The 23,030-nt window shown below is 42.8% G+C and overlaps 1 protein-coding gene across 1 annotated transcript in view; it reads left to right on the top strand.

The window, feature by feature from the left end:
- The first annotated feature begins 4,105 nt into the window (after positions 1-4,105).
- Positions 4,106-23,030, top strand: part of RXFP2 (relaxin family peptide receptor 2) — a 1,449,053-nt gene continuing 1,430,128 nt past the window's right edge. The window contains exon 1 of the mRNA XM_078657149.1: positions 4,106-4,234. Coding sequence (XP_078513275.1) covers positions 4,192-4,234 — 43 coding nt within the window. The 5' untranslated portion in view covers positions 4,106-4,191. The remainder of the gene's footprint in view (positions 4,235-23,030) is intronic.

The raw sequence follows: 23,030 nt of genomic DNA on the forward strand, positions 1-23,030 counted from the left end.
AAATGCTGTTCCCACTGATTACACAGTGCTGGATGCTTATCGGCACTGTGCAATTATTTCAAACGGCATCTTGCACAGTGCAAGCAGTAGCTTTCTGCCACTCAAGTAGATTTGTATTCGAGCACCAGTTTTCTCAACGCTGACTGGTAGTTTCTCATATCGAGCGGTCGCGGGCATACGCGACCACTCGCAATGAGAAACCTGACCTCCCCATATTGAGGATCTCGCTGGGAGGTTTATTTTCCACGCTCGCGATCGGCAACTTGTGTAAAGTAATCAATACAACATCATAGCAATATAGATTTACCCGTCTCCCGTGCACCATATAATATTACAACATAACGTAAAAAAGTGTTATTTAGAGCAAAACAGAACAGAATTCTTGGTTGATGTCTTTCGTTCTTTAATGCAGTATGCACAGCGCAGCCAGCCGACACGTGTTTCCTGACTCTTCAGGGCTGTATGGAAATACCAGAGCTCAGGGTACTCACTAAACCGGTGATAATTCCAACCCGGTAGGGTGCAAGAGAAGGTGTGGATAATTATTGGTGGTGCTGTACGAAGATTGATAGTAGAAACTGTCAGGTGAGTTATTCAAATGGAGTAATCGTAATGCCGGTGATAATTCCAGCCTGGCACCACTGTGCAGGGTCATAACATATCTGATGAAACTGAGTCACTCTTATATTAAAAGTGGGTGTACAAATGATCACGCCAGTATAAGTCGAGAGTTCGTTACCCAATAAAGTAAGAGAGCGGGAATGCGCCATTCTTGCTACAAAGTAAAACCTTGTTCTTAAAGCATCAACCCATCATAGCAATATAGCAGCAGAAAACGACTATGACACAATAGTGGAAACAGTACACAACATAACAAAAGCAGAATAACACAACAATATCACTTGTGGCACACAAACACAGCAGAAAAACAACAGACCACATCCCTACTGTTAGACCTGGCATCCTTGGCTTGTTTTCCTCTGTCTTTTTGCCTCTACCCACTGTATTTTTGATGGTATGCTGGACTTTGTTTTTGCTGGTGTGTGTACTCAGGGCACTTTACTACCACTGCTGATCAGTGCTGAAGTGCAAGTGCTCCATGTGTGTAAATTGTGATTATGATTGGTCATACATAATTGGCATATTTGATTTGCTCAGGGCCTGTAAATCAAATGTTATTAGAGGGCCTGCAGCACAGGTTTTGCCACCCACTTGAGTAGCCCTATAAACTTGATTCAGACCTGCTATTGTGGTGTCTGCCAGGGCAGTTGTCAAATGCCAGCCAGGTCAACCTGACAAGTGCACCCACTTGTCAGGCCAAACTTTCCCTTTTACTACATGTAAGGCACCCATAAGGTAGGCCTGAGGTGCTTCCATGGGCAAGGTACAGTGTATGTGAGAGGTAGGACATGTACTGGTGTGTTTTACATGTCCCAAAAGTGAAAATGCCTCCAAGCTCGTTTTTCAGCATTGCAGGAACTAGCACTCTCATAGGTTATCATTGGAGCTGCCTTGTAACACTTTACAAGTGTAACTTTCAATTGAGAAAAACTAGCGATTTGGAGTTTGTGCTCTCTGAGCTCAGAATTTCAAAGCACTCCTTTTAGGAAAGGTGATTTTTAAATTGTGTGTTTGAAATGCCACTTTTAGAACGTGGGCATTTTCTTGCTTTATGGTCCTGTCACAGGATTCCTGTGCCTCTGCCTGCCTGTGTCAATGTCTGGTTTAGCCTGACAGCTGGGTTGTTGGTACATGCACTCAAGACAGCCACACAAAGGGGTTGAGTTGTGCCCTGCATATCCTGATGCCCGTCACCAGGCTGATGTGCCTTCCTGAGCTAGAGTGTTGGGAAGTGTTGTGACCAGAGTAGGGCTGTGCCTTGCCTTTCACATTGCCATCTCCACAACCCCTCCTCCTCCTCACCCAGTCCACCGGAGTGTGTCTGGAGCCAAGACAGGGCAAGGCAGAACTTGTGCACTACTAAGACTATCCTTTGAAGTATGCCTACTTCAAAGGCCAAAAGGGCTATAAGTATTGGACCTAAAACCCCAAACTTTAGAACAGTTCTGGATGGAGGACTCTGCCAAGAAGAAGAGCTGTTAGGGGTAGTATTACGACTTTGTTGTGTATTGCTTTACTAGGTTGGCCTGTAGTTGCTGCTTCTGTCTTTGAGCAGGGAAAGAACTGGACTTTGCTTTTGAATACTGCTATTCCAAGGTTCTCCAAGGGCTTATGTGAGCTTGCCTCCTGTTGGAAGTCTCAGGCCAACAAAGTCTTCACCTGCAGCATCCTTGACCTTTATTGCTGGCAGTTCTGATCAGCCAAGTGGTGCCAAATCCAGTTCTGGGCCCTTGGAGGTGGCACCTGCTGAAAAAGACTGCAAAATCGATGCACCGCCCTTCCAGCGCCTGTTTTTCCAACCCAGCACTGCTGTGCGGGAGAAATTTTCACACACCGCCACCATGAGACCAAAGAAATAGATACAGCTCTTGTTCGCAGTTTGAAGAACTGCTGCAGTCCGAGTCCTGCGCACTGACTCCGAGGCATGCTCTGCTGTGCAGCTGAAAGAATCGACACATCACCAGTCTGGGGCTGAAAGAATTGATGCAACACCTGTTTGCCGCCGCTGCATTGACCTTCAGCGCACCCGAAATTCCACACATCGAATCTGTGCGCCAAGATTTCCAGTGCAGCACAGGCAGACCAGAACCATCTTCAGGCTTCGGCGCATCCTTCCCCTTAAAGTCTGGAACCGACACAACACTTAGCCTGTGTGCAGCAGAACTGACACATCACTTCCCCGGGGACTCAGGAACCGATGCATCGCTGTTTTTTCCAGCATTGCCCTCCTCTGTGGCTGTTTTTCCTTGTGGATTTTGATGCATCAAAGGTACTTAGCGCTAGAATTAACGCATCCATAGAGTTATATGGACAAAATAGTTTAAACCTTTAAAAAGTGATATTTTGAGTTATGTATGTTTGATTTTTGTTGTTTTGGTCTTGTTTGGTTTAGATAAAGATTGTTTATTTTTCTAAACTGGTGTGGTGTCCATTTGTAGTGTTTTCACTGTGTTTTTGTGATTGTAATATACAAATACTTTACACATTGCCCCTGAGATAGGCTTGACTGCTCATGCCAAGCTTCCAAGGATGGTGAACAGGGGTTTTCTTGGGTGTGCTATCTAGATGGAATGGTCCCTACTTGGACACGGTGCCTACCACTGCCAAGTAGAGACCCCCATTTCTAACACCTACCAAAATAAACTACCACACAACACACAAATATTCTTGTCCCACATTGCCATCTTTAAAAACCTGCTGCCCTTTCATAATAAGGTGGTGGAGTGTGTTTGCACCAATCCCTCACCTTACCACAAAATACACATGAAATAACCCCATTTCAAATGCTTTGTGGTGTTGACCAATGTATTTTTAATTGCATTATATAGTCCTTACTAACCATGACAATGTATTTAATTACCACTTTCATTGCTCACTTTATCTAACTAGGCCCTAGGATTTTCTGTGGTGTCAAACTCTTGGGGAAGGATACAGTTATCAACTGGACTGATCGCATGAGTGCCATATGCAGTCATTTCTGATATACGAAACAGCATCAATAAGCATTCTGTGACTTCTTCCTTTACTAAGATGTCCTACAAGTTCCAGCATACTTTCTGGTGTTAGCTGAAAACTCGGGACTGTGCTGTGCAACAATACCCAAGCTATGATGACGTCTGAAATGAAAAAACCAGACAAATTCAAACTTTCTCATTTTTTTACCTGCCTTAGAAATGACATGATCAAGAAAGTCACTTATTTCAAAATTGGCACCAGCGACCGCTGCAAAGTTACATGCCTGCCCACTTAACTGTTGATGCGTTAGACATCTCGTGAACAAGCATCACCTTTCATTGTGTCTTCGAACCCCAGTTGCCCACTCACCCAGCAGCCAATGACTGCGCCTCGTGCTCGGAGCCTGTGCGTTGCTACAGCGAGGTCTGCTTAGCTACGCAGCAGCCCGCCGCCCTGCGCGAGGCAGCCGCAGCAGCACGCTCTCGGCGCAAGGAGGCAGAGCTGGGGCTGGCTAAAAACGGAACTGCTCAGGAGACGTCCAGTTGCCCCATCAAAACTCAGTTGCCTAAAACCTGCTGCGCTCGTGCTGCCTCGCGCCCCTCGGGATTAACAATAATGCTGCTTCTGCTTCAACTTGTTGCTGCTTTACAAGTCAGAGGTAGGACTGCTGTCACCGCGTTATTTATTTGCGAACCGAGTCATTTCTGTGCTGTTTGCCGCCAATTCGTTGTCACATTAAATCTGTCTTAAAATCAAGGTTTTCCTCTGCAGCATTTTGTGTATTTGATTTTGATATTGTAACTCTCGCATGAAACGTTTTGGTCACAAATCTGACTGAGCAATGCCATTTTTTTTCTTTTCTGAGGCGGTCTGCGGGGTCAATCCTCTTAGCTTTTGCTGAATCGTACACATTGATTTGGGATTTCTCGTGTCAGTAGCGTCTATTTTGGGGGCAGGCGCCGATCAGCTGAAAGTAGTTTTAGTACATGAATGTAGAGGCATATAGTAAAAAAACGTGTCGTTTTTATTGCTTTAATAATGGACAGACGTTGCCCTATGGCTTAGGAAGGCTGTAGCTCCGAAACACAGATAAATGTAATGACGGGGAAACAGTACTATGAAACTATTTAATGCAATGCAGCCATATATAAAGAAAATGCAAAGCGGGAGCTGTCACTTGTATGGAGCCGTATAAGGAACCTGGTGTGACCTAATGCACATTGTTTGGGTTCAATAATATTATTTTGAGACTCTAATGAAGTAAGAATTTCATGCTTATTTGTTTAATGTACATTTATGTACACAAAAGAGTCTATTTTTAATTTCTATTTTAAATGTATTTTAATGCAACTTTAAGATAGGGTTAGCATTACTAGCCGTTTGCTTCTGCTCATGTGTTGGATTGGGTAATTATGAATTGCTATTTAGATAACTGGTAATGATTCAACATTTTATGACAACACAATTTATTGCTTACGTGATAAGGTCTCACTAAAAGGCGCAATTGGAGCTTAAATAATTGATGTATTATTTTCAATCCCAATAACACTTTCCTAGGAGCCTGAGAGGCTACAAAAGACCTGTTGTGGCTTTCAGTTTGCAGCATGATCTTTCCTACTGGTGCTGAATACACTGAGCTACCTCTCCAGCTTGCAGGCGGTTTACGGATTCCTGTAGTCGCGGTTCAGCCTTTTGGAATATGTTTAGAGTTTGTGAAATTAGGTAACTGGTTCGAATTTAATACAAACTAGTAGTAAGCAAACCTGGGAGACCACAGGGGAGGCACTCCCAACCCACCCAAACAGATTACTATTGATCACATGAAAACATCAAAACTAGTAAACCGCCTTTCCAAGTATGGGTTGATAAGACTATGGGTCCACAAGTTTATGGTTGTGTGATGTATTTGTAAAGCCCAGCCCTCCAACACCCCAGCAGGGAGTCCAAAAGTTGTACCAGAAGATGTAATCTCATGTCTTTGGGCTTGATTAAGAGATCGGCGGTCCATTGGACTGTCAAACCCGTGTTGGAGGTGCGGTGATGGCCAGGGACAGCTGCACCAGCGGTCCGACCGCTGTATTACGAGTACGGTGGTTGGACCATTTTGGCAGTTTGGGGAAGCCATATGCAGTGGCACTGCCAAGCATATTACGAGTTTCCCCACCCCCTGCCTTTTCATGGCAGTGAGCCCGCTACGAAAAGGCTGGCGTGAGGAAACAAAGGTGGCCCCTGTGCATGGGGTTTCATGCAGGAGGGGCACATGTCTCCATGCACCCCCTTTCCTGCAGGGCATAGACTGCAGTCCATGCCATCCAGGAATGGCCTTAGGTGCTCCCATTGCTGTGCCTTTTCAATAAACGCCGCAATGGGATCGCCGCACCGCCCACCAGACAAAGAGGAAACTCGTAATCTGGGGGGCGGGTGGGCAGGCAGGCAGTGGTCGACTTTGACAGTCTGGGAGCAGGCCGCTGGAGTGGGGACCCGGTCCCAGACTGCCAAAGTCGCAATCAGGCCCTTAGTTATAGGCTGAGTTGAGTGGAATCTATGGCCTAGTGACTTGAGATATAGGGAAGTTTGTATAGCGCCAGCGTGAACCTGTATGGGGCATTTAGACGCATTTGTGTATGTTGTGGTTTATACTGTTTTGTATACTACCAATATGTCCTTGGGTGGGGCCTACGAGTGCAGTTGCGTACCCATGTCGACCCAGGTATTTGTGAACACATACCAGACCGTGGCTCTCGTTGGGGCCTACAGATGTGGTTGGGTACTGACGCCTGATGTATCAGTCCCCTTATATGGTCTGGCGCGTGGTCCATTGGTTTCAGTTCCTGAGCCGGAAGGGCTATGGCCAGGCGTCAGGCAGAGTTCCTTCGGCAAAGACTGAACCTTCTCCGGTGACACTCTAGTTCAAGGCTAGATGTTGATAAATAGGTCACTTGACATTGTAGTCCCAAAACCCAATTCTCTAACTTGTTTGTGCTTCTGAGTTTGCCGAAATACAGTTTTAGAAGGGTAAAAAAACACGTCTTAGTCGCAGACGCAGAAATGGTAATTTAGCATTTTCCCAACACATTTTCTTTATATAGAAATTCACAAGGTTATTTTTTGGTATGTGCAAATGGCTTAGAGTTTTGTGAAACGGTTTGTTTTTTCTCTTGCAAGCTTTCTTCTATTCTAACGAATACTACAGTCGTTACAGGAAGATTGCACAGTTTTGTGCATGTGTATTTTCACATTAAAATGAGGACTTTCGTTCCCAATTTAAGTTGTTGCGAAAAACCAATGTCAACATCCAGCCAGTTACAAAGTCACAAGAAAAACAGTGTTTAAAAAAGTTAACTCGATAGAAGATTGCACATTGCATTTCACCACCAACAAGACTTGTGTGGATATTTGGCACCTGAGACGACATGTCGGCAGTTTGGGAGCCACAAAACAGGTGAGCGCAAAAATATTGGAAAAGGGGAAAAACACTGTCATTTACCCGGTAGCTAGCGTAATAAAACTTCTCTATTGCCTAATGCGTATGCTTTTGAGTACTTGTGGAAATGTGCAGCAGTCATAGATTCCCAGAGGTACACCAGGAATTCTTAAAAAGTCAGAAATGTAGTTAAAAAGTAGCTAGAAGACTACTTGAGTGAGTTCCAATCTTTTTGGAACGGCATTTTCGATAAGGAGACTGTAAAAGTCCAGCATAGTATGTACTGTGGCAGTTGCTGATTGCATATTGTAGTTATGACGGCAGGCGGGACAATTTAAAAGCATCCATGAAGCATTTATGAATGTATGTAGTAGCACTCTGGTAGTACTACTTCAATCACATGTAAATGGCTATGCAAACTTGCCCTAAAACGTCCCGAATTGGAATATTCATATACAATTAGTATAAATAGAATGGACTGTGCCTTTTTTGCACTTCTACTAATAGGGAGTTGGGTTGTTCTGAAGGTATTTTCCAAACGCATTTTTGAGTAATAACAGCAGGCAGTCCTAAGATGCACTTTGGGTCTTTGCAATTTTTTAAAATAAGTTAAGTGTTGCCCCTATGTATTATTTGCAGGTTTTGTGAAATATTGTGTACTTTTCTGGTGGTTTGGTGTTCGGTTATTGATAGGGAATTAGTGAAGGAGTAAGGAAGTGGAAAACATGTACACAATTATATATGAAGTAAAGTTACACAGAATTTAGTAACAATGTTATTGGAGCAGTGAGAAAGAGTTTTCAAATGTGTCTTCAAATGTTCGTATTCTGTAGCTTGTAGAAACCACTGTCACTTATTTTCTTCTCTTTTCGAATGCAAAAATAGGACTAAGTTAAAGACAAATAAAAACTTGTTTTTAGATACCTCTTAATTCTACACTTTCTAGGTCCTGTAAATAACACGTGATACTATATTAGTTTATGGACGTTAGGAGGATTGAAGAGCAACTGCTGGGATTCAACTTCATGATTTGCAGATCACTCCAGTTGAGCCATTGTGCCAGCAAATAATGAGTCTGTTTTATTGGTTAGTGAGAAAAATAGTGCAAAATTAATTTGCTTCGCTATCATAATTTTACAATGCGGTCCATTTACAGAATTTCTTAGAAGCTTTCCTTCAAAAATTGTGCAAAATGTGTGTGTTGTCAGATTGTACTGTTCTGTCTGCCGTTTACAGACAGTCATGGCAAGACGCATGATTGTTATTATTTTAATCATAATGAGTAGTATTGAGACTAGTGACAGATTAGGTGGTATTATGGTGCTATGTGTGCTACACTTTAAAGTTTGGAAAAAGTTAATTGCTTTGAGTGCTGTTTGGAAACTGTTGAGATGAAAACTGCATCTCTGAATTGGGGAATATGGTACTACATATGACACGTGTACAATGCGTTGGTTTTTGGAAAAAGAGAGGAGTTAAGTGTAATAGAGAGATAGAATGTGAGAGAGTGGAAGAGATGGGGAGAAGAAGTAACGCAGAGGAGACAGAGGAAGACTCAAAGAGAAAAGGAAAGCCAATAAGAAAGAATATTTAAGAGGAAGAGACATAGTAATAGAGATAGAGGGGCTAAATAGGAGTGTTAGAGAGTGACAGAGGTAGTGAAATGGCAGGACTGGTCATAAAGTATACAGGTAAAACCTCCGGTTGGTTGGAGGGCACTGGTCTGCTTTCAGGGCAGAGGTGGCGAGCTAAGATATCTTTACCTCATTGGTTATGAAAGCAGTCTGAGGCGTCTGCAGAGGTTTTACTGTAAGTGCATACATAACGTACTGCAGTATAACTAGATTACTTCGCGTTAGGAGCCAACCCCTACCGAACTGATGTCTTTCTCGAGCTTCTTTTCACTACTGCAAGTAAAAGATTAGATTTCCAGCAACTACAATGGAAAATTACCAAAGTTCGGATTCTCTCGGTGCCGTATGGGGTAGGTGATTGGCCACGTTTTCAGGGCTGACTTTACCTCCCAGCCCGGTACCCAGGAGGATGAAGAGTCAAGGAGAGAAGAAGATAAAGAAAAAAAAGAGGAAAGGAGTATATCAATGAAAGAGAGAAAAAGACAGAGAAAGAAACATTTGGGGACAGAGAAAGGGAAACAGGACTGGAGAGAGAGACTGCAGGAGAGACAAAGAGTGAGGAAGAAATAGCGAGAGAAAGAAAGAGACAGAGCACAAGGAAAGATATCTCGAGAGAGAGAAAGAGGAGAGTTCCAGAAAGAGACCTCGAGGACACCTGGGCTTAGAACCCTATAGAGCAGGGGCAAGAAAGTTGAACGAGGCTGGTGAGTGAGTCAGCAGGTGGCAGTTTGCATACCGGCCCATCTGTTGCCTTCATAAATTAAATATCGCATGCCACTAACGTTATTTACCAAGGTCAACATCTTCCATTTACAATAGAACCCTGAGCCCATTTATTTCAATGCAGCGCAATTAACTACTGTGTTGTATATAATCATTGTCATTGTCAGCTTCTTGAATGCGGCATTTAAAAACAAGTATAAAACACGCATGTATGTGAAGAGTCTAACCTCAAGGTCAATGTGCTGCTTTCTGTAAAACAGCCATAAATGCAACGTTTTCGTAGTCTCAATTTAGATTATTAACTATTGGTTTACTTAAGTTTGTCTTCGTTCACATACTGTACCGCACAACGCACTGGACAGAAAAGATGTCTAGGAAACCAGTGGTGCACTGCCACCTAGCGGTCCACTGTGACAAACTCGCGTCCCTCTGTCATACAGGGGAACCCTTAATTATAATGAGTCCATTTTTTTAAATTAATGTCAGTGAGTAGGAAAAATGTTCCTAAAATGACAAACCATGCACAATTTAATAGTTTGCTGCTTTGCTGTTTTAAAATAATAAAAATAAAATACACATTTCTAGCTAACCTTTTATACGATTACATATGTGTGTTATTGAAATTCTGACGCTGTAACATCTCAATTGTGCTTGTGTGGTCAAGATGTTAGCAAAAGCTGCTCATGTATTCACTTTTCATGCTCGCAGAAGCACTGCCACGTGCATTACTCTCCACGCCTCGTTGTGTGAAAGGTCATCTTGACACTTTCAGGAAATCGACATTCCACTTATCTGAGCTGTAGTCAAGCCAACGCTGTAACTACATCCCTAGTAGGAGCCGGCAAGCATTCCTTTTGGTGGAGTGAATAGCTGACCCAGCAGGAGTCTCTAATTTTGCTATTAGTGCTAACTTTTACTCCGATGTCAAGCCCATGATTATTTCTTGTGGGCGCTCGAAATAAAATAATTGGTACACTCCCATTCCTTGCCCTCTACTCTTACCTCGTCCAGGTTCAGTTTCTCCTTTCTCCAGGAAGTGCCCCTATATTGTAGAACGCTTTCTTGCTTTGTAACTAGGAAAATCATTTGGTTACTTCCATTGTCAGGCCAAAGTACGGTTATCCTGGCACTTGCTTTGTCGAGGCTGGACAGCCTGGACTACGGCAATTTCGTGAGCTTCACTGACTCACGGTGGAGAAACAGACTCAATTTAAAGCGTTGTGCGATGTGCACAGGGCAAGGTCAGGTGTCGGTCCGCGATACTTTCAAGAACTGTTGAGTTCTTATCAGCGGGCTAGTGTCTTGTGCTATTGTGACCGGTCCTTGTGCACTGTTCCCAGAGTGAGATGTACATGCATGGGATGCTGATCTTTCACATATCAGGGTTCCAAGCTGTAGAATTCCGTATCTATTCCCTATCTGAACCGTCGAGAAGCTGCACCTTAGCACGAGCATCTCTGGCTCAGCCTGCTAATCTTGCTCACTCCACTGTCTATGCTACCGCACTTCGCTGGTTGACATGTCTGCAAGCACTGGGACGCCCTGTTGCCGGGCAAGCCATGCGCTATATAAACATAATTAACATAACATAACCTCTTTGACATCTTCTGAAAACAGTTGAAGACCGATATGTTCTGAGGCAGTGGGGTTATACGAGAACCGACCTGTTGTAAAAGTGCCAGGAAACCCTGTGTGGCTATCTGAGCGCTTTGTAAGACTCTGATAATAATTGTTCAACATAAAACCACATAGGTACATGCATACCTCTGCATACCTGCTAGAAATCCTTGGGAAATACTAAGGGCCTAATTATAATGTCGGTCGGAAAGCCTGAAACCGCTGGTCAAGTCTTTTCGACCGACATTGTAGGTTTAAAATCCGACCGCCGTATTACGATGATGGCGGTCGGAGTTTAAACCGGCTGGGAATCTGACGTGCTTCTGACGGGCTCAAGGAGCCTGCCGGCCAGTCGGAGAAGACTCATAATCCTTTAAGGACTTCGTTTCCGCCGTCGGGATTATGATGTCGGTTCCCGACAGCTAATCCATTACGGCCTTTCCCCAGGGTCTCCTTTCCCTCTGGCCCTCCGCATTTGGCCCTGGGGACAAAACATCCCTGCACCGTGTGGCAGGCACTGTGAGGTGCCTGCCACATGGTGCAGGGATGTTAGGAAACATTCAATGTTCTGTGGGGGCTTATACTGCAGGCGTTTCCGCCCGCCACACAAGTTCCCATAGAAAATATGATGTTTCCGACCACTCAGTGTGCTGTTGTATCCAAATGATGCAGTTGGAACTGCGGACCTGAGGTCGGTCGGTTCCCCATCCGCAACGGTGTTGGGCAGACGTGAGTCCGCCTGACATTGTAATCAGGGCCTTAGTAACTCCTGCGATTAAGCCTAATTACTGGTCCTGTTAATATAAGCATGATTGAAACATCTGCTCCTTGGAATAAATAGTTATTCTGCTTGTTATTGTTGGAGATACATCTGCTGTTCCCTGTTTTTTTCTGTTACACCTGTTTTGACCTCAGCTGAGGTTTGGCCCTCACATCATATCTCTAAAACCGCACTTCCATCATTAAAATGACGCTTCTTCATGCTGTGAGTGAAAGGGGCAAAATTGTAGCCAGCTTCTCTCAGACCAGAATGTAATATTTGGCAGTGCACTAGAGTTACAGAATGATTTCCCTAATCGTACGTGCTTCTGTCCTGTACTCTCACAGAATGGTATTAATATGTTACCTCAAAGCCATGTGGAAATCGTATACACATTTGTAAACATTGATTTCATATTTCAACTGTAAACAAAGCTTGAAGTGAGAATATTTTAGATGCAACGAGAACCATTCATAAAATATATAACTGAGAATTGGTATTTTTATCCCTTTACTGAAAGCAAGTTGGCTGAGTAAGAAATATTGTAGTTTTTGTAGCTACATTAATTTTGGGAAAAGCTCCATGGTTTTTTAGAGTCTCCATAGAGACCATGCATTTTATTATTTCAGCTGCAAGTTTCCTGCAGTGTGATACTTATAGCATGTGGCAGCTTCATGCTGCTGATACCGTAGACATTGGCAGCTAAACAACACAGCCTTATGTGACATGCAAGAGTACTCAAGTAAGATAAACAAACATTGACAAAGCCAATAGGGCTGATGTTGACTGCCAGCCTTCTGGCAAATCTTGTTTTGTCATGGTTTGTGTAAAACTTTATTTTTGATGAAGCCTCCGGGCCCTCATTAAATCTAAAATAAAATAGAAACAATGGCTGAAGGTAAAATTGTGTTTCTGGTTTAAAAAGGTACACATTACCATGGTACACCTGGCACTGAAGGGAACTACCTTGAGTGTGACTGTGCTCCTTGTGAAAGCACAGCATGCTGTAACTCATAGAAAAGTCAGTCAGTGGCTAAAGTAGGATAATATTGTCCTTTCATTCATGGTGGAGTGAGTGGAAGTAAAATATGAATGACGCAATCACAGTCTAAAGGATGACATCTGGCTGAAAACCCATATAAGTAACAATGTTATACATACTTTTAGTCAAATCAAAAGGTCTTGTCTAACACATAACTAAACAAGAGGTCTCTCGGTGTGGCGCTGTACACGTCTGTCTGCACTCGCTTTCCTGAGGAGCTGTCGCTTGTACAGTCTCAGGCATGCTGAGAGTCTGCCCTGCACACCCCATTTCTGAGAAAATTACATACCTTCCAGAATGTCAGTTAGAGATAAGCCGAGAGAGAAGGAAAGCCAGCAAGTGCACTACACACTATAGTTTCAATAAACGTACTCCAACCTTGCAGCGCCAGCCACCGGGCGATGGAGAGTTTGTTTGCCGCCACCTCCTGAGTCCTGGCCGCTGCAGCTGCACACTCTGCCTCGGGGGCAATTGAATTTGTGTTGGGGGGAGGGGTCACATCGATTGGAACACTGATTTTTAACAGCTGAGCCAAACACGGCTGGCGGCCGTTGCAAGCACTCAGGCAGCGCTGCGAGTGTCGTGCTTGCCACACCACAAACTAGTCAGCTGCGCTCCCACAACAAGCTTTGGCACAGCAGCAGGAGGTAAGAGGAGATTAAAGAGAGAAAGATACTGCATGCGATATAAAGAGAGAAAGTTAGAGACCATCGGAAGAGATCTCTGGCTATATACAAAACTGCAAAAATAAAACAAGGAAGACGTGAAAACGAAAGTAGCAGTTCGTTGGCTAACTCAGTAAAGTGGCACTAATGTGTCATGTGACACCAGGTCGGAGTAGTGTGCTTTAAGGGGGGTTGTCGGAAATGGTTCTAATGAAAATGAGATGAGGAGTGAAGGTATGCATGAAGTAAGTCAAGGTTCATAGTAAACAAAGTACACAGCCTTGTAACTGTTACCTGATCCAAAACAGATGCCAGGCTCTGCGCGCTGCTGGAGATGCTGACTTTGGAGTTGGAGAACAGGGTTCGAGCCTCGGCGTGGGCTGCATTATTTAATTATTAAAAAATAAACCGATCTCAGAGGGAGGTTGGGGAGAGACAAATTAAAAAAATAATACAAGTGGAGGGGGAGACAAATACAATTAAAAAAACATGATTGAACAGACAAATGTAGCATTTGAAAGCACGTGAAACAAACGGTGCAAGAAGATGGCTCAACAAATAATGCTGCTGACTTTGGAGTAGGACAACAGGGTTCAAACCACGGTGTGGGCTGCTTCGTGTTTAATTATGAATAAATTAAACTTAAATAAATAAACAGCCTTGGGTAAGAGCAGGAAGCTGCCAGATGTCGAAATGCGAGTGGCAAAGAAAAAAAGTAGTCCCTAAATAAAAAGGTAACAGCCAGCAGCGTAAGTTAACTACAGTTGGTCCATGCTTCTTCCTCCAGGAACAGAAGAAAAAGGAAGTGATGTTTGGGACCACCAGCCAACAATGAGCAAGATAAGAACAGCAATGCCAGATTCCACCAATGGCAATCGACAAAACAAAGAGAAATGCAATGGGTGGAGTTTCAGTTGTAATACTGATTACTTGATGCCTCGTAGAGACAGCGCATGCGCTGCTCTATACGAGACCTAAAAAGGTATGCTAACTTAACATTTGAGAAATAAGGCACAAAAGAAGGCAAGAAGGTAAGAAAGGAAAAACAAAAAGAAGGAAGGCAAACAAAAAAGGAAGGAGGGCTGCTTAAAAGGAAGGAAGAAGGGCAAAGAAGGAAGGAAGGCAGACAAAAAAGGTAAGATTGTAGGGAGGCAAAAATTGGAAGGAAGGAAAGAAGGCAAAAAGGAAGACAGAAAAAGGAAATAAGGTAAAATGAAAGAAGGAAAGACAGAAGGAAAGAGAGCAAAACAGAAAGAAGAAAAGATGGCAGGAAGAAAGGAGGAAAGAAGGCAAATAGAAAAAAATGGTGAAAGAAGAGAATAAAGAAGGCCAAAAGAAAGAATGCAATAAGGAAGAAGGCAAAACAAGAGAAGAAATAAGCAATGAAGGCAAGAAATAAAGAAAATAAAAAATAAAAAAAGAGGGTAAGAATAATCGAAAGAAGGTAAAAAAGAAAAAAAGAAAAAAGGAAAGACGGCAAAAAGAAAGAACAAAGGAAAAACTGCTGAAAGAAAAAAGAAGGCAACAAAAAAAGTAAGAAGAAGAGAAGGCAAGAAAAGGAAAAAATATAGAAGGCACAAAATAAAGATGCAAGAAAGGAAAGATGGAAAGTAAAAGGAATATATGCAAAAAAAGAAAGAAAACATGAAAATAGGCAAGAAACAAAGAAGGACCGAAAGAAGGAAAGATAAAAGAAAGGAAGGAAAGAAAGAAAGAAATAAGGAAAAAGATAAGCTAAGAAAGAAAAGAAAGGAAAGAATGAAAGAAAAAGAAAAGGAAGAAAAAAAAAATTCAAGAAATAAAAATGGAAAGGCAAAAAAGAAAGAAAAGGAAAGAAGAAACGAAAGAAGGAAATAAGGCAAAAAGAAGGGAGGGAAGGAAGGAAAGAATGATGGAAAGAAGGGAGGAAAGAGGGTTTACAATATAAAATCTGGATGCTAAACACAAAATTACACCCTCCGTCTGTTTAAATAAAACTGTTCCAAATGTTCTGCAAATTAAACACCATAAAGCTTGTTTTTCTTCCTGGCAATTTTATCGAAGAACCAGTCCAGGAACATAATGTGGTATGCTCTGAAGTAGCTGCAGTCCACTTCAAAAGGAATTTACAGCAGCATTTGAAGGAAACAGGAACTGATAAAGCTGGAATGTGCCCTGTGCTCACTTCAAATGCATCATACTATCACATTGTGCAACACTGGCACTAAAGGGAACTCCTTGTGTGTAGATGTCGACTTTGTGAAATGCAGTCACTCAAAATGACTTTGGCCAGAGGCTTAAGTAGGCTGACCCATTTCCCCAATCTGTATGCTGTGGTGGGTGAGAGAACACTAGGAATGACACATCAACAGACCAATGGGTGAAGAGAGGTGGCTGAAAGTCTCTTCAAGCATATTATACACATTTTAGTAAAAATCAAAAGGTCTCCGCTAATGCCAGCCCTAAAAAAGCAATTAACCTGTTAAACACCTTAAACTCCAGCCATTTTTGGTGAGGGTTCCTGGATCCTGTTATGTTTCTGACAGTTATATTATGTACACTATTTATTGATATGATACTGCCTCAAGTTTTTCATAGAGAGTTAATAAAAAAGAAATGGACAATAGCTTGTCATTATGGTCAAAGACTTGTGATGCCACTTTTTCATGTTGATTGTGGTGGTCAAGGGTGTACATTTTCACTGAAGTAACCCCTAGGATTTTGGTCAAATGATGCTTCTGGATTATTCATTCAAACTATTTTCTACTAGATGCCTTTAATGACAGAATATTGCTTATGCAAGCTGCTTCTAAGTGCACAACAAAGTACAGCAAACTAGTCTGTATTATTCACTTACCAAAGTGAACACATTTCGGTTGAAATTGATGACATGAGATTTTACCCCCATATTAATTCATTTGGTTGAAAACTCTCGCCCACATTTAGTACAATTTTGCTTTGGGGGTTGCGTCACTTATTTGGTGCTACCCCGACTCAAAATCCATTTTGTGATTTAAAAAGCCGATTTGCGCGGCTCTGTGTGGCTTTGTAAAAAAAACAAAAAAAAACAAGTAACGCAAGGTAGCGCCTAGCGCTAGATTGCATTACCTTGCATCAGGTATGCAATATTTGGGTGGTGCATGGGCCTTCCCGTGCATCCACCCATGTATCTTCAGAAAACCTATATTTACAAAGACTTGTAAACATGGGTTTGTGCCAAAATGATGTGCCTACCTGAGCCTGACATAGCAAAGAGAAATATCTTTATTTCTCCTTGTTATTTTTTTTTTTGCATGTGTTCTGCAATATAAAGCACACATAGAAAGAGGAAATAGCCTTGAAGGATCATTTTTGTTCAGAAAGGTATCCTTTCCAGTACAAAAACTGTCCTGACCACAACACATGCACCCTTGCACCAGAATGGCTCAGAGCTCAAAGCCTGACCTTCAGCCATGTACTGTCCTTAGCATTTGTGCCCAGAGAACCTGCTATGCATTGCCTTTGGATGTGCTGAGGGGGTTCTGTGAACATCTCTGGCCAAACTCTGCGTTCCACATGTTCCCCCAGATCCCAATGTGTATGTTTTTGGCCATGCCAGTGGGCTCTGAGCAAAGAATATGATTTCCATGCCCGATGACTAACCTCATGACAATAAAACTCCCGCCACAAGGCTACCAATTGCACACATCAAACTGCTGGCACAGGGCCATGGTCTTCAACCACTCCCTCCACCCATACTTGCTCCCACAGAATCTATCCCCTGGACCTAGTCCCAAGCCACCTAATTTATTTCAATCATGGGTCACAGACAAGAGCCGCAAATACAAATATCTTTCAACATTATTTTCTGAGATCAGCAGGGTTGGTGCTAGCCCTTGTTATCCTAGGTCCTCCCTAAATAACTGTATATCATGCATGTGTGTTTTTAATTTTGTATGTTTGGAGACATGATCCTCCCGCCTATAATCTTCCATATGATTTTTCATCTAAGGGAATGCGCCAAGAGTATCCTTTACATTTACCTCAATAGTCACGCTCTTAAGGTGCTGGATATATTTGGGGGTTTAGTATGTTTATTTTATGTTTTAGAGGATGTTCGTTAATAATCATACATAATTTCTCCTGCTGCCTTACTCCATAGTCAGTCGAACGAGAAACCCACCTCATCAAAGTTGCTTTATTAGATACAGCAGAAAACGTTTGCGTGCAATGTTCTTTAGGGTTTAGTTGCTTGTCTCCGTTTTGTCTCACCACTAGCAGATTGCACCACGTTTGGTGAATGGGGGAGGATCTCTTCCTACCCTTTAAAGATAATCTGTTCTTTTTGCATTTGTTGCCCTAAGTGGGAAGGGTATGCCCAGACGTGAGTCCTGAGCTCTCCCAGCCACTGGTTTCAAGCTAGCCTGGCTGATTGGGGGTGGTACTGGACTGGACTGGACTGTTCCCATGCAGGGTCAAAACTGATTTGCATATGGCTGGATCCTAACTGGAATGGCATGACAAGCAAAAAAACTATAGCTTTAACCCAGATCTGTGACTGGGATTGAATGTTTGATCAGCCACGGCTCGTGCAGGGCGTTACACCGGGCGGTGACGTCAGGCAGAGGAGGGGCAGGGTGGGGGGGTTGTAAAATTTCGTTGCGCGCGCTGCATCACATTTGGCGATGCAGCGCGGGTAACGAAATTCTTTTTTTTTTTTTCGGTACTTACCTGACATCGTCCATATCCCGCATTTTACAACCCCCACCCTGCCCCTCCTCTGCCTGACGTCACCGCCCGGTGTAACGCCCTGCACGAGCCGTGGCTGTGTTTGATTTGTTCAGCATTCCGCCCATCATTTGCTCTTTTTGCCTTTGTAACCCTTTAAAGATAACAGGCCAACCATTGACTCACTGCTGCAGTGTGACACAAAATCACAACAAATAAACACACACACAGTGCATAAATCGCTAATATCAAGTCAATGTAACATATCAGATCAGTGTAACACAGATCAAAGAATGCATTGCTGAAATGTTTAGCTCTGGTTACACCCCCATTTTTAATTCAAATGTTTCCCAACCACACCCTGCGACAGGCCCTCCCTTTCTCCCTCATTCTGCCTTCAGTGCAGTTAAGCCCTGCGTCCTCACTCAAAACAGTTCATATTCATATTACAAAAGGCTGCAATTCCTCATCTATCAATACTATTATGTTCTTACCAGCAATTCTACCGAACGCCCAGAGAACACGCTGTCAGTTGGCATTGGGAATTGATACACGTTTTCATTTCATTACCAAACCACTTGATTGGTTTTGTCTCTCCCATCCAGTCCTGCCAAGCAGATGGCGGGGTAAAGTTTATTGCTTCAGTTCCAAGTCATTTCTGGTGTTTTATGTCTTGAATATAAATCAGTTCACAGTTTGAACCCTTCTCCTTCGTGCAGTTAACTCTGTACTTCATCTTACTTCATTAATTAAAATGAGGCCAACAACAAATCTTTAAACGAGGTCGCAAGAAGCTGAACAATGAAAATGTGATGTTCAAGCGGGAAGAAAACAAATTCTAGCAGTTTCAACTGAAACTGATAACACCAAACCATGACATTTCATCATAAAACTCTTTATGGCATGATTCAGCTTCCTGTTATGTTTGCACAGCTCGTGCTCATCCCTGACAACGCAGATTGGAGAGCCTGTTTTTATTGGTGAACAAAGAATGTAACTGTCAATAAATCAAGATGAATTTCAGAAAATTCCACTTAGGACTCTGCAACTTTCTTCAAGACTTCATCTCTGTCTGTATTGAGCAAAATGTTATATCTCCCTCTTATCCATTAAGCAGATAGACCGACCTGACTCACATTCAGGGCATGTATGAAACTTTGCAGGATTGGAAGGGGTGATGCGGGAGGAGAAGGGGCTGCTTGAAGGAGCACAACTGCCGTTCCTTCCCCTTTCCCCCCATTTCATCGTACACTATTCCAGATCCTGTGCAATTGTTGACTGATGCAGTTAAAACTCCCTTTGGTGTTTCCATTTGTGTGCTGATATCCAAAGTATGTTTTACTTGGTGCCACTATTTGTGACACTGTGCATATTTATGGTATTCTAGGGACTATCATAGACCCAAAGGCACAATAAAGTAGTGCAAGGATGAAGACGATTTTACGATTTCCTAATTGTTAATCCTTGTGATTCGCAATTAGGATATCGCAAAACGGCATGCATGACATTGTTTTGAACACTTTCTGCGATTTCTAAAGGGTTGCAAATGATCTACCACATGAATAATTATGAGGTAGGTCGCAATTTGCAAAAACTTGGTGTTTCATTAAGGCTTATCAGTAAGCTCCTGTCACCTGGTGTTTTCTGCTAGATATTGAGTTAGGCGCCTTGACGCCCACTGGGCTAAGCTGCGCATGCATAAATCCCACTTCATTCATGCATAAATCCCACTTCATTGCAAAAATCGCAGGGATGGTGGCCTGCTGAGATCAGCAGACCACCATGTCTGTGATTGCTTTTCAATAAAACAATCTTTTTTTTTGTTGTAACGCAGCCCGTTTTTCTTAAAGGAAAACGAGATGCTTTACAAAAAGAACAATGACAGTTTTTATTTTCATTTTATAAGAGCAGGTAGTGGGTCTGTGGGACAACTTCCTGCTCTTAAAAAGTGCTTTTACAAAATTCACAAAGGAATGGGACCCCTTCCCCTTTGTGATTGGTTACCACCTACTTGAAGTAGGTGGTAAAATGTGAATGTTTTGTGACCACATTCACGATCACAAAACATTCATACATACCATTAAGATTCGCTATTTGGAAGGGACGCCCTAGACACGCCCCTTCAAAATAGCGAATCGCAAACCCATTTTGCAATTCGGTAACAGGTTAACAAATAAAAAAAAAAGGGTTGCTACATCTGTAAAGCATTTTTTGGCATTCGTAAATGGCAGATTCTGCGGATCACCGTTTGCGAAGACAAAAAATGTATGATACATCTGGCCCTTAGTTTTTTGGGTTGAAGAGGGTATTCGCCCTTCTCAAGCAACAACCTCAATCTTTATCAGGGTGAGCTACAAAAAGTCACTAAATTAAGCTGAGCTTAACCCTCTGATAGCTTGGCACAATGTCAGTCTTAACTAAGAGGCACTGTGTTAAGTATTTATGCATACAAAGAGAAGTAAAGTGAAAACACAACACAAGAAAAGTCCAACGCCAATGTAGAAAAATAGAAAACATTTTTCATTTCATGAGAAATTTTATCAAGCAATTAAAAAACAAAAACAAATGAAGAGGGATCAAAAAGACAATCAGAGAACACAAGGGTCCAATTTAAGATATACAGTACAAGTGTGTAGAGTTCTGGAGGATTGATCATGACCTGACGGACTAGAATACAGAGCAAAATAAAGGTAACAGTTGGTAAGTGAAAGCAAGACAACACTTGGATTTTAGATAAACCCCTAGGTATGTGATCTGGCCTAAAAATAATGATAGAAGTAAAGTAAAAAGAGTAAGGTGAAGGGGAAAAGGAGGGGTACTAGTAGGTATAGGGACAATACACATGTATCAGTGGATAAAATCCAATGAGATCTTAAAGCATATAAGTGCAGGTGCATTCCATATAGTATGATCCACTCTATCTAGGAGTTCCGCCCAGGGTTTTGTAAGGTGGTGATATCAGTTCGAAATAGAGAAAATTGTAATAAATAACTTGACACCAAAACAAATTAAATCCAATCGTTTTTGTCTTCTGGGTGTCTTCTCTTTTTTTGTTTGTCCATTTCCATGGGATACGCTCCTTTTTCCTGCTCCCATTTATTCTTTTTGAACGCATTTGCAAAATGTACTACAAAATAATGGGCATTTCAAACCTTTTTAAGAAGTGTTAATTTAGAAGTATTATATTTGAAGGGGAAAAGTAGTAGGTTTGGCCCCATCTAAAGCTGATTTTGTTTCACGGAAGATTGTGTCTCAGTTTTTAACAACCTTCTCTTCTAGCTTCCATTACTTAGACCAGATGTTCTTTTTCAATTTCTAAATATTTGACTACAAGTGTTGTCAGTTTCCGAGATTAATATAACATCGGATTACCTTCTTCTTCAATGTATTGTACGTATGTCTGTGCAGTGCCTACTCGTTTATTGCACTGATCTGGCTTTTTTAAGTACACCTGCCAATTTCTGTTAAATAAAAAAAAGCATTGTGCTTGTGTTACGTCGTATTGAGCATATCAATATATATCTGGAATCTGCTTCTCAAAACGTACGCCAGAGTTGTGTATTTGAAAAAAATAAACCCAAATATTCCAGTTCTTCAAGGATTCATATTTCTGTGTGTAGCTACATATATATGCTCCATGTGCTTCTTTAGAGAAAAAGTAAATAAAATATCACCCAAACAGACAAATGTGAAATGATTCACAGCAGTGTTAGCAGTGTTGAAGATTCAGGGGTTCATTTATTGAGAGGTTGGCAGATGAATAGAGCTGTACATGTGTAGAGGGGAGGCTAATAAGTAAGAGAAAAGCAGGTTTTATGGCGGACTACAGAATAAGAGAATATATTAATGCAAAGATATGCAATTATGAGAGATGTTATTTATTTTATATTTTTAACAAAACTCCCAAGTCAGGCCCATGGAGGACATTAGCTGGCGTTGGACTACTATTTAAGAACCCGCCTGGGTGCCTGGTACTTGTGAAGGAGCTTATCAGCCGCATTGTGTCCTGCTACATCGTTTTCAGCTCCGGAGGGAGCCTTTCCTGCAGAGGCAAGAAAAGGAAACCCTGTATCTTCTGTGGCCCCGGGGGAGAAGTGGACTGGCTGGTCTGTGGAGGCATAATTTAGCTGGCCTTTTAGTGGATATGTACCGGTGCAGGAGAATAGCTGGAGGCCTTGCCCAGGCTCCTGGACCTCATGACGGAGCTGCGAAGTGAGGCCTAAGCCGTGCCAACAGTGGGTCTGGGTTCGCTCGTCCTTTCTTGCTCTTTTCGGCCTGTGGGGTCCCTCTCCCCGAGGTGGACTGGGGGCTGTTCAGCAGAGGCCCAACTGTGTGGCGCTAGCTGGGAGTGCTACGCTCGCTGCCGAGGGTCATCGGCTGGTGGAGATGACCCCTCCTGCATGTGGACTGCGGTGGATTTGGTTTTGGGTCTTGAAGCGCCCCACGCCTGGTGTGAGAGCTGAACTTCAACTTTGCTCGCACTCTGAGGGGCTCCCTGCTGGTGTAAGAATGCCTTGTTGGGGTCCGGAGGCAGGGGAAGACCTGGTGGTCCGTATCGAATAGATATCCTGCTCCAGTGGGACCTATGCTCATTTCCCTTGGTGCCCGGATCACTGTTTAGCCCCTGTGGTGGAGGACTAAGGTCGTGCACTAGGGAACTTCATTGGTTCAGAAGGCATTGTCCTGGCCCCGTCCCCGGTGGCCATCATGGGTGACTATCCTACTTGGTGGCAGTTCCCCATTGCTTCGTGGGATCTTGGTGTTTCACACGTGTAGAGGCTCTGGGAGGACTGTCTCTTGTCTGCACTGAGAGTTCTTGGTGGAGTGTTCCCCCTCTTGCCATCTGTGGTGCTTGCTCCTGGGTCTGGGGCTTGCTGAGGATCACTAGTTCACTCATATCTAG

This window comes from Lissotriton helveticus, chromosome 8 (assembly GCF_964261635.1).
Source record: "Lissotriton helveticus chromosome 8, aLisHel1.1, whole genome shotgun sequence".
NCBI classification, from domain to species: Eukaryota; Metazoa; Chordata; class Amphibia; order Caudata; family Salamandridae; genus Lissotriton; species Lissotriton helveticus.